The sequence below is a fragment of the Mercurialis annua genome, linkage group LG6, assembly GCF_937616625.2.
Source record: "Mercurialis annua linkage group LG6, ddMerAnnu1.2, whole genome shotgun sequence".
In the NCBI taxonomy this organism is placed as follows: Eukaryota; Viridiplantae; Streptophyta; class Magnoliopsida; order Malpighiales; family Euphorbiaceae; genus Mercurialis; species Mercurialis annua.
Window position 1 is genome coordinate 34,291,448 of NC_065575.1, and position 12,859 is coordinate 34,304,306.

Here is a 12,859-nt window from a genome sequence, read left to right on the forward strand (position 1 = left end):
TCAAAAACTACGAAAGGTCCGACATCCTTCGCCTGAAACACCAAAACGTCGAGTTACAAATCCAAACAACCACTCAAGCACATAACACACATACCAAAGCTTACTAAACATAAAAGCTTGGTGAAACCAAACTAACGAACTCGGAAAGTTCATCAGAACTAACCGGTAAAACCACGGGGTATTACAGTCGAGGGTTAGATTACGGGAGCATTGATGATCAAGGGGTCTTGCAATGATGGCATACATAATCTCATTTTTTTCGAAAAGCAGCAACCTTAGTTTTCAAGCTAATGTAGGAGAGCATGTTAGTCGTGATGTTTGGCATCGCCGGTTGGGTCATCCGCCAACTGTTCTAAGTTTATTTGGTATTAATCAATTTTGTTCACCATGTTCTCATACCAAATTGATTGACTTACAAAGTTGTAATTCATGGTTATTGTATAACAGTCAGCGGTTACCATTTAATACATCCTCTTTGCCCTCTATCTTGCTTTACACTATATTTATGGGGATTTTTGGGGTCCCACTAAGGATGCCTATTTCCAAGGAAATAAATACTACCTGATTTTAGTATATCACTTTACCAAATTTTCTTGGTTGTATCATCTACAACTAAACTCTCAAGTGGCTAATGTTTTTAAACAATTTTGTAATCTTATTGAGAAATAATTTAACTACTCAATTCAAAAAATTTACACAGATAATAGTGGTGAATTCATTGCTTTGGCGCAACTATCTCAATACAAGTGGTATTTTCTAGCTCATAACAGCACCTCAAACCCTTTAACAAAATGGCACATTATAACGAACATGCTACCTACTATTGCTCTTCATGGAATTTCTCTTTTTTTCAGCACTATATGGTCAAGATCTTAATTACTTGAAGCTTTAAACCTTCGGTTGCTTATGCTATCCTTGGCTGCGTCCATACACACATGATAAACTTCAAGAACCTTCACTACAATGTTGCTTTGTAGGCTACTCTCTCCTTTCAAAGTGCATATAAATGTTTTGATCCAAAATCAAAGAAGGTATATATCTCTCGTCATGTCCGATTTAATGAGCACATATTTTCATTTTATGCGCACGATCAGTCCTCACTTTCCCTTGAGCAATCTGTTATGTGCAAGCCGGCAGTGGACTTTCCCATGCCCTTTGTCGTATCTCATCTACCTACTCAGCAAGAAGCACCAATAAGATATGATCCACTTACTACTGAATTTCATCTAGTGCTTTTTGCAACGTCTTTGCAGTTTTCTTATGCTTCTGCCTCAGACTTAGATCTTGTGCGTACTCATGTCATGACCACTCTAGCCATGAATAATATTAATAAACTAAAACGGTTTTATACAGCAACAAAGCACCATTTCGTTACGGATTCAGAGCCAACTTGTGTCTCTCAAGCTCTAAAGGATCCAAATTGGAGATAAGCAATGTCCGAAGAATTTTTAGCCCTTATAAAACATGGCACTTGGACACTAGTTCCTCCTCTGTCTCAAAAAATATTATTGGGTATAAATGGGTGTTTTGCATCAAGCGCAAACATGATGGCTTGGTCGAAAATTTTAAAGCCCATCTTGTGGCTAAAGGCTTCGCTTAAAGACCGAGAATCGACTATTCAGAGACTTTCAGTCCGGTAGTTAAACCAGCTACTAAGATCTGTTCTCTCTATCTTTATTATGTAGAATTGCAAACTAAGATAGTTGGATGTGAGCAATGCCTTTCTATATACTAACCGAAGATGTTTATATGACTCAACCAGTAGGATTTACTGATCATACTTGTCCCAACTTTGTATGTCATTTGCGCAAATTACTATACGACTTGAAATAAGAACCATGTGGGTGGTACACGGCTTTTAGCGCTGCCCTTGTGAAAGTGGATTTTACTCAAGCTAAGTCTGATGCTTCTTTATTTGTGTTCTCTCAAAACTCCATCATCATATATTTCCTCATATATGATGATCACAAGAAGTGATCTAGCCGTAGTTGATTCTATTATTCAGAATTTGGGCATCAGTTTTGCAGTTAATGATTTAGGTCCTCTAAGTTATTTTCTCGGAATTGAAGTCAACAAATGCAAAGAGGGTCTTCTTTTGTCACAACAACGGTACATTCTGGACATTTTTCATAGGCATAAAATGGATGGTTCCAAACCAATAGCTACTCCAATAATAGCGAACCCACATGTACCGTCATCTTCTTCCATGGATAACACAGAATATTAAAACATAAGTGGTGCTCTATAATAACTTACATTGACAAGGCCATATTTTTTTTTTTAGTAAACCGTATGGCTCAACTTGTTGGCTCTCCAGACGAGGTTAGCTAGACTACTTTTAAACGCATTTTGCGCTACCTAAAAGGAACTATCTCGTATGGCATCTTGTTATGTCAATGTTCCTCATGCACTTCGTGCTTTTTTCGATGCTAATTATGTCGGTGACCCAGCCACAAGTACATCCACCTTTACATATGTAATCTTCCTTGGTGACTGTCCTATTTCTTGGAGTTCTCAGAAGCAAAAGGAAGTCTCTCGATCATCCACTGAATCTGCGTATCGTGCATTTACTTGTACTTCAGCTGAAGTTCGAGGGTTACAATATTTTTTTTTTGAACTTCACTATCCACTTATAGGAATACCAAGCATTTAATGCGACAACATCAGCGCTATTCGGATCTCGCTTCATCCAATTCATCACTCTCGAACGGAATACATTTCAGTGGACTTGCTCTTCATTCGTGATATTGTTTATAAAGTGTTCTTATCTATTTCATTTGTCAACACGCAAGATCAGCTTGTGGATATTCTCACCAAGCCCTTAGCCTATACTCGTTTTCAGATGTTACGTTCTAAAATTTATGTGGATGATGGCACGTCAATTTTGCGAGGGCGTAATAGACCAATCAAGGATTAGTCTTCCAATAATCAAGGAAGAATGTTTTCCTAGCATAAATCTAGCTAATCATATATATGTTTACCTTATTTAAATTATTGTGTTGTAATTAGTTTATTGCTTACCTTACTTAGAAGAGGTAGTTCCTATATAAATGTTTATGATACAAAATAAAAAAATTAAGCCTTGCTTTTTCTTATAAGAACTTGGGAGGGCTATGTCCCCCTCAGGTCTTAATGTAGGCCAGCCTCTGGGATTTATATATGTGACCAAGAAAAAGCAATAAGTCGATAATTATTTTGTAAAAAAAACATTTGTTCGGTAACTGTTTTTGTAATTTTATATAGTTTGGTACCATTTTGTGAAAAATTAAGTGTTCAATAGCCCTTTTTAAAATATATATATATATATTTTGCAAAAATTCTCTACTTTTGCAACCACAAAAATATTAAACCCTTATTTATAACCACATAATTTAAATTAGAATTGAATAAAAATACACTTTCGAATCAATTATAGGATGTCTTCTACACACAACTTTAGTGTTTTTATCAAATATATAACAATCTTTAATTTTTGTCAGTTTGGCCCATCATTTATTTGATATTTGCGAAATATATCCATGACTCGTTTTGAGCTGTCGTAACGCAATATTATTTGTCTCTATGTACAAACTCCATCCTATACCGCGTATACAACCTCGCGCCATGTTAGCTCTAATTAGATCGTGAATATAATTGATAAAGATTTAAAAGAATGGATCAAACCAACATGATTCAACATTGTGGTATATATTACTACTAAAAAATAACATTTTAGCGAGGAAATAGTTTAGTGACAGATAGAGTCTGTCGCAAAATCTGAATCGCTAAAAAATTAGCAATGGATTAGCGACGGTAAATTAGTGACGGAAGATTAGCGATGGAAAATTGAGTCGATAAATCGTTGGATTTCTTAATAATTTTACCGGCTATATAGCAGCAGATTCGCAATGACAAATTAGCTACAAATTATCGACGTAATTAAAAAAAATATTTTAATATTTAAATTTTAAAATTATATGTTTTATTTAAATCGTAATAGCTATTCATATTAACTATTATTTAATATCATTTTCGTATGTTAGTTTTGAGATTTTCGTAAACTTTCCAATAGGTCACCAATCTTGAAATTGCTCCACACATGGTTTTAACTATGAAGTTCTTCTACACTTTACTCGGATTACTCGTTAATGGTTGATCAAGTTTGACGGACTCGCCTTCTGAACTCAATCTTAACAAACTCAAATTATTTTTATATATTCATGTACTTGTTATCAAAAAGAAAAAATAATTACTCCCGCACATTAAAATAATTACTTTTTAAATAATATTTTTTAAAATATTTATTTATTTTAAATATTTTTTTTTAATTATTATATTTTTAGATAACTTTTTTAATTATTTTAAATAGTTTTTTTAATTATTTTTTAAATAATCATTTTTAGGGATGAATTATAAATTCCTTCGCTAATCAGCGAAGGATTTTACAACTATTTTTCAGTAAAAATTTTGGCACATTCTTTTTTTTAGATAATTGATGGGTATATTAGCTCAATCACAAAGCCGTGATTGGCAAAAAGCCTTTATAATAAAAAGGCTTTTTGGCACATTCTTTGCGCCAAATTAGCAAAAAATCTTCGCTAATTGTTATTGCCAACTTCACACCTTACTTGCTGATGGACTTTGTCGCTAATTTATCAGTAATTTAGCGACAGACAAATCTCTCGCTACATCCGGAAATAGAACCTGTCGCTAAATTCCGCCGCTATTTCACTGTTTTCTGATAGTATTTGGTAAAAATATTAAAGTTGTGGACATCCATTTTTTCTTATCACATCGATCTATCTTTAATTTTTATGATTCATAACACGATTTTTTGTACAATACAGATAATTGATGAAAATATGATCAACTGATATTGATGTCCATGTAAGAATTTATCTTATTTTTGAGTTTTAATTCAAATTATAATAAAAATAATTATTTACATGAAATTAAATTATCAAAAGTTGTTTTGAAACTATAATACATGTTATAATTCTTAATTTTATTTTTATTTAACAATTTAAGTCATTTTAAAGAAAAGAAAAGAAAAACTATTTAAGCCTTGAAATTATTCAGGGAGTTTGACGGTTTATTTTTCGGTTTTTAATAAGACGTCTTGAACCATATGGATTTGTTTATGTACTTTAACATAGAACCATTTACAATTATAGAATGTATATATTTACTTAACAAAAAATACATTTAAATCTATGATTACCATATTATCATCAATATGACACAAATATTGCACGCTTTTAAGTGCAATTTCCGTCATTTTGGACATCTGTGTTACTACCAGTTGTTTTAATCATCGGAAATCTTAAACTCGCTGAGTTTTTAAATTATTCGGAATCACAACAAAACGAAATCCAAATATGTTGGCAACAAAAAGAAACTGGATGTGCGACAACATTTGTTGTCGGATCAACAACTGCACTAACCCTAGCAGCATGGCAATTTCCGCTGATGAGTATCACTCCTATAATGAATATAAGAATCACTATGAAACCCATAATTTTTCAGTGTAATGTTTTTCTGAGGAAAATAATGATATTTCGTTGATATTAGACTTTATCAACCAGGATATGAGGTAAAACTTACATACAAATATATAATATATATACAAAATTAACCTATAATGGGGGTATTTGATAAGATTATATACTTCATTTTGTTAGAACTTGGAGTGCGAAAAAATAGTCATTGTTATCTATACTATATATAAAAGCACGGATGGGGGGGGACAGGCAAATTTACTGAATAATTCTTTTCAGTTCACTACTAAATAAAGGTTTTATAGTCATTAACTAATTAGTTATTTAATTAATTACTATTGTAATTAAAGTCCTAATTAGAATAGGTAGCTAAATTATCTCCAATTTAGTTTTTAATATGTAAATAATAACTAAATTGTCTCCAAATTAGTAGGAATACCTATCTTTTAGTTTGATTGAATTATAAAATTAAAATACTGTATTTTGTCAATATAATATTATTTAAATTTCTATCTTATTATTTTTAAAGATACTATTAATAAAATTAAGTTAATTATTTAATTATGGTTATTATAAAACCAAAATAAGAATAAATCCAGTATGAAAAAAAATTTAATAACCGAATATATTATATTTACTTTTACAAAAATTCTTAATTAATTTAATATTAATTAAAAATTAAAAATTGATATAATTATAATAAACTTACTAATATGTTTATTGACGAGTTACGTTACGAGCCACGTGCATAGCACGTAATGCGAAACTAGTATAATAAAGTGGGGAGATTTGTTGCAAACTTTGAACACCTTCCTTTCAGGTGATTACATATCCATATCTTTTTTTGACTTTCCTTAATTATTACTACTATTTTAGTAATCTTTATCATCTCTTTTTAGCGATGGAATGTCAGTGTGAAATATTCTATTCGTACCGATATTGTGAAAACCGACCCGGCCATTAAACCGGTGGAGACAAAGGGTCAAGGGTTGAGGTTTAACCGGGGTTGAACCGAGGATAAAAACTAATTATATATATAATAATTATTAATATAATTTTATGAGAAACAAATATTTTATATAATAAAATATATTAAAAAAAGAAAACCAACTAGTTTTTAATATATATAATACAAATAGAGTTTAAACATATAAAAACTATTAGGTTATTAATTGGTGTTGCATGTGGTATGTCCCTTTAAAGGGGGAAGGTTCGAACCCCCCCGGCCGGGTACAAACCCGGGTTTACCGGTCTAACTGTTGAAAATCAACAGTTAACAGGCCGGTTCAATAAAAAAACGGGTTTAATAATGTAAGAGTTTTTTATGCAACCCAAACCGTTGATCTGGCCAGTTCGCGGGTTTTCCGGACAAACCGGCTGGTCCGGTTCGGGTCTGACAACCATGATTCACACTATTATTGCATGTTTTTTGGGCTTTTTACAAAAATACTTGACTAAGTGATGCGGATAACATTAATACGCTTGTAAAAATTTATTTTTATTTATATGCTTTTTTGTTTTTATATAAATTATTCTGTTTTAACTAATTACTTAATCAAATTTATTTGTATCACACTAAAAATTTGGATATTAGTGTTTATTGATGGAGTCTGCCTTTTGATCTGGTGGATTAACCTGCAAAACAGGGTATAAGTTAATCGGACGGTGGTTGTCCGATTAACTCTCCGATGCTAAAATCAGTATTGAGCTTTTGACAACCGTTTTTTAGCATATGAATGTAATTGTGTGTTTAGACATACCTCAAACTCTTTATATAGTAATTGAATGTATACCTTATAGACTTAGAATAGGAAAGTGAATCCTATTTAGTAGGGTTTGACGCTAATTAGGAGTTTGATTCCTTATTCAGACATGAGTCCTATTTAGAAACGTCTTCCTAAATAGTCTTGTCTTTCTAAGTTAGAGTTTATCTTACTAAGTTGGAGTTTGTATCCAAATAGGAAAGATCTTCGAGAATCTTTGTAGATCTAGTCATTTGGCCGAATCCCTGGGTCGACGCGCTTTGTCTGAGTACTCAGGGGATTCAGTTTACTTTTCGTGGAGTGAGGTTATATCCTAATCAAGACGGATTTTATAGATTTGGCCGCTGGTTTCGTAAGGATTAGCCCTTTGAACGGGAGTCCGATATCGTCCAAGGGTGAATCTCCTGCGTCTCGATTCCATAGTTCTTATGATAGGATTCGGTATCCATCATTTACTTATAAAGAAAATTATAATAAAATATATTACTTTTTATTTATATAATATGAAAATAATTAATATTTGTTTTAAAATTATTCTTAATAAAATTTCATATTATTTTTTTTATAATTTAATTATTGTAAATATTATTTAATAAAATTATTTAATAGTTTTTTTGTTTTCTGTTTAAAGGCTAATAACTATATTATTTTATATAATAGATTAAATTATTGTATATATAAGTTGGACATAAATTTCATTACTTTATGAATAAAATTAGACAAATGAATTCAAATATATTTATTTTGTTATTTTATTTTATCAAAAATTATAACAAAACTAAAAAAGTAATTTAAAAATATTTTTTATTAAGAATTTACGATAATATAAAATAAATTTAATTATATGTATATAATAAATTATTTTAAAAATAGATCAACCAAAGAGCAAACAAGTTAAAAAAATGTATTATATTTATATGCTATAAAGAAAAGCGAAATTAGAATTTAAATTATACAAATATTAATATAATAAGAATACAATTATTGAAAAAACGTGTATATATATTTGTTTATTGTAAAAATTGCATAACCAAGTAAAGAGCATCTAAATAACAACATAAACAACTAAAAAGAGGTTATAGGACAACTAAAAAGCAATGAATGAACGTTTGTAATTTAGATGATGAATGAACGTTTGTAATTTTAACGCTTTGAAAAGCTATTCTGAAAACGTTGTTATGTACGATAGTATGGTTAATGGTTTGATTGAACCACGAAAAATTTATAGCGTTTTTAAATTTGTTACGGATTTCAGAGAAAACACTCCCATTATCTAGCACCGGTCTCGACCCGAGATTTTGGATCGTGACAAAACAGAAGAAATATAAAAGAAAAATAAAGAACAACAAAAATGGTAAGAACACATAACAATGCGCAAATTAAAAACTTCAAAATCACATGCATAATCAACTAAATACCTAGAATCAAGACAGAACAGATAGATGATGAAGAGAAAACAAAAAACAAAAACAAAGTCAAATGCAGAGGCAATATTCATATTAAAATAGAAATTAACGCTCGTAATGACGGCTTTCAGATAGAAAATGAAAGTGAAAAAGAAGAAGATGAAATATATAACACGCACACATCTCAAGGAAATAATGATGATGTTTAAGAAACTGAAGGGTTGAAACCTTACGACACACCATGGATGAAAGACACTTGGCGATTACAATAACACATGTCCAAAATCCATGAATTATGGCGGAAATGTGTCAAATAATAGAAAATTAAAAAAACTCGCCGAGGAAGTGAAGAGATTCGTTGAGTAAAACGAACAATGGCCGAGTCCCAAAGAGACTCGCCAATTTAGAGTCATCCAAACGGATTCGCCTAAATACACAGTGACCGAATCCAATAAAATTTTGTAGGTTTTAAAAGTTAGATATGGTGCGACTCATCAAAGATCTAGATTCCAAATACAAGTCAACTACTATACTGACAATACAACAGATTTTAGAAGACCTAAATCTTCTAAAATTTTAAAATTATTTTCCTACATGGAATCATATTCCTATTTAGAAGTATAATTTTATTTAGGCTCATTTTAAATAGGATTCTTACTAAATAGCAATCTCTTTTTTATTTGGACTTCTCCACTGAATAGGAATTCTTTTTCTATTTGAATTTTACATGATATTATACAATGCTCACTATAAAAGGATATCAGGTATGTCTACGCACAGACTAATTACAATTCACAAACAATACTCCTTATAAGCTCATTACTTACTTAAGTATTGGAGAGTTAATCGGACAATCACCGTCTAATAAGCCATCTACCTTATTTTAGCAGGCTGAAGAATTGTAATGAAGACCAGACACCATCATTACATTTCAATCCTTCCGTTTATTTTTAGTGTTAGTCAATTAAATTAAAAAAATTTAAAAAAATTAATTTAATTTAGTTTTAAATTTATTTTTAACTTAAATATAAATAAAAATTATTTTTTATGAGATTGAATATTTTGATAAATTAAATTTATTTCATTTTTCTATACATTTGTTTTTTTAAATTATTTTTTTGTAATTTTGTAATTTTTTACGTCATTTACTTTTTAAATTTAAATAATAATAAATCTTATTATTCATAGAAAAACACATGATACATGCATGTTATTATATTCGCTGTAGTAATACTACTTATTTAATAATTTCAGTATAGCATTTTATAGATAAAAAGTCATCTCAATTTTTTAAATTCTTACAGATATCATGAAATATATTTAAAATATTCTTTTATAAAATTCCAACAAAAGAAACCAAAGGGTTCATTGTCCCAAAATAAAAATCTGTCTAATCATGCAATAATTAAATGGAATTCTCAAAATATTATTCTATGTTAGTAAATAATACTCCTACTTCCTGAACACATGTGGTAAGACCTACAAAGGACACGTACACGAATTTATTGCTTTGCTACATCCTCCATTGTCTCATCTCTTTTGGTTTTTTTTTTTATCCGATCTCTTTTGGTTTATTATCCTTTGTGTTTCGAGTAATGATATATTTGAATTTAAAAATAATTGCACTAATTGCAATGATAATTTTTTATTTTTTTATTAAAAATAAACTTATCCTAATTGTTAGCGGAAGTTAGCGGGAGTTAATTGTTAATATTAAATATTTTTTGAAAAGATAATCACAACATTAGAGAGTCGGGATCCAACCCCTAACCTCATACATAACAAGAAGAGTTACGCCACTGGGCTAGCCTTCAAATGTAATTGTAATGATAATTGATTTCTTTTAAAAAATATTAATAATTGAGTGTAATTTACTTGAAAGTTATTATATTTTTGTTTAAATTTTACTGAGCCAATTTTTTGTGATCCATCAAAAGATCTTTCAAAATTTATTTTAACATCAAATATATTTAAAAAGTTAGCCATATAAAAGTGTTGGTCAAATTTTATGGATAACCATTTTTTTTTTGGTCAATCACAAATAAAGCAAAGTTTTATGACTTAAAGAATGCTATACAAGCCAAAAACAGGCCAAACAACACACCTGCACAGCACAGGCAATCAGAACCAAACAACAAAACAGAATCTAAAACTCTTAACCTGTGCTACACTTCACAGCTACATCTTTTTTGATTTTCTTCCACACTTGGACACAAGAAGGTTTGGTATGGTTAAAAATGGAGTCATTTTTAGCCCTCCATATATGGTAAATGGCTGCACAAAAGGTAAGATTGCTGACCTTAGCCATGGTAGATTTCCCCTTGGATATTCTCACAAAGAAACTGACTTCCCTCCTCCATCTCAAAGGGCTTCTAAAAATGTTCATTTCAGCAAGAAGCCAGCTCCAAACATCTTTTGAGAAGTTACATTCAAAGAACAAATGATCAATTGTCTCCACTGTTGAGTTGCAAAGACAGCAAGTGTCATTTTGAACCACCTTCCACTTAAACAACTAATCTTTTGTCTGTAATCTATGGAGAAGAGCTAGCCAAGTGATAACTGAATATCTGGAAATGTTACCAGTGAACCACACAATCTTAGTCCAAGGAATTGGACTATCAACTGACTTTAAGAATTTCCAGCAGTTGTTGATAGAAAAGGAGCCATGGGAAGAATGGCAAGGGACTTTATCTTTAACACTCAGCTGCACCTGAAAATTATTTCTTACATAATCCCAAATGTTCAGAGTACATTCATCAATCAAATCAGGGAACACCCATTCATTATTCCTCCACAAGCTGTTAACTCTACTAACTTTTGCTACTTCTGAATCTTCAATATTATGGTCAGGAAATCTATTAGCAATGGATTTGCCATTTGCTCAAGGGTCAAACCAGAAAGAAAAATCTTTACCATCCCCAAGTTTGTACTTAATGTACTCAACAACAGCAGGTCTAATCTTCAGGATTTGACTCCAGCTTTAGGGACACTCATGAGACCTGGTTATACCCAAAAACTCAGGTTTTTGAGCTTGTTAACACTAACCCATATGGCCCATATAGTAGGCTTTAAGGAGATAATATCCCAAATATTCTTAGTGCTGGCTGCAATGTTCCAATTATAGACAGATTTAATACCTAGACCTCCACAAAACTTAGGCATACAGACTTTAGCCCAACTGACAAAGCTACCATTCTTATTGTTATTGCACCCATGCCATAAGAAATTCTTGCACAAACTTTCAACACCTTTGATCACAGCAGAAGAAAGGATGAATGTTGTGCACCAGTATATATGCATATTGAGAAGGACTGAACTAACTAATTGGAGCATGCCTGCATAAGAGAGACACTTTGCAGTCCAATGGGAGATCCTATGAGAAATCTTATGAATGAGACTACAACAATTTTCCTTAGAAAGTATGGATGAAATGAGAGGTAACCCCAAGTAGATGATGGGAAGAAAACCCTTCTGGAAGCGCAAAATCTCTTTAATCTCTTTTTTTTCTCATCAGCAGTAGAACCACAAAAGAAAATAGAACTCTTACAGTTGTTTGGTTTGAGGCCAGAACACCTAGTAAAGTCTCCTAAGACCTTGTTGATGATGCTTATAGACTCACTATCCCCATCACTAAAAATGAACAGGTCATCAGCAAAAGCTAAATGACTCAGTTTCAAGATCTTACAACCACTATGAAATTTGCACACAGAACCTTCTTTTGTGTACTTGCTCATAAGCCTGGAGAGGTACTCCATACAAAGCACAAAAATAAGAGGGGAGATGGGGTCTCCCTGTCTGAGCCCTCTTCCCCCATTGAATAGACTGCTCACCATTTATGCTGACAAAAAACTTAGATGATCTAATGCAAGCCATTACCAAACAGATGAAGGAGTTAGGGAATCTATAACCAATTAGAGCTTCTTCTATGAAATCCTAGTTAAGAGAATCGTAGGCTTTTTGTAAGTCCACTTTAATAGCACAAGATTTACTCTTACCTCTGTGGTAGTTCCTCACTATCTCATGAGCAAGCAAGACATTATCTGCAATGCTACGATTTTGAATGAAAGTTGATTGAATAGGGTTCACCACTTTACCAATCACATTTCTGAGCCTATTTGTTAGCACTTTGGAGATGGTTTTGTAAATGACATTGTAGCACGATATAGGTCTGTAGTCATTTATGGATTCAGGGATCTTTACTTTAGGAATGAGA

At 31.4% G+C, this 12,859-nt stretch overlaps 1 protein-coding gene across 1 annotated transcript; it reads right to left on the minus strand.

Annotated features, from left to right (window-relative positions):
- Positions 1 to 10,801: 10,801 nt before the first annotated feature.
- On the minus strand, positions 10,802 to 12,479 carry LOC126687794 (uncharacterized). The gene is made up of 5 exons (XM_050382349.1): positions 12,089 to 12,479; positions 11,656 to 11,981; positions 11,560 to 11,605; positions 11,227 to 11,478; positions 10,802 to 11,103 (listed from the first exon to the last, which is right to left on the minus strand). The coding sequence occupies exons 1-5, from the start codon at positions 12,477 to 12,479 to the stop codon at positions 10,802 to 10,804; spliced, it is 1,317 nt and encodes a 438-aa protein (XP_050238306.1).
- Between the last annotated feature and the right edge of the window lie 380 nt (positions 12,480 to 12,859).

Bases quoted from the DNA above. Each gene is read 5' to 3' on its own strand.
- LOC126687794 (XM_050382349.1), bottom strand. From the start codon at position 12,479: ATGGTGAGCAGTCTATTCAATGGGGGAAGAGGGCTCAGACAGGGAGAC. The intron at 11,982-12,088 runs GTTACCTCTCAT...TCTCTTATGCAG, and splicing joins CTTCCCATCATCTACTTGGG to GCATGCTCCAATTAGTTAGT. The intron at 11,606-11,655 runs GTATAACCAGGT...CAAATCCTGAAG, and splicing joins TCAAAAACCTGAGTTTTTGG to ATTAGACCTGCTGTTGTTGA.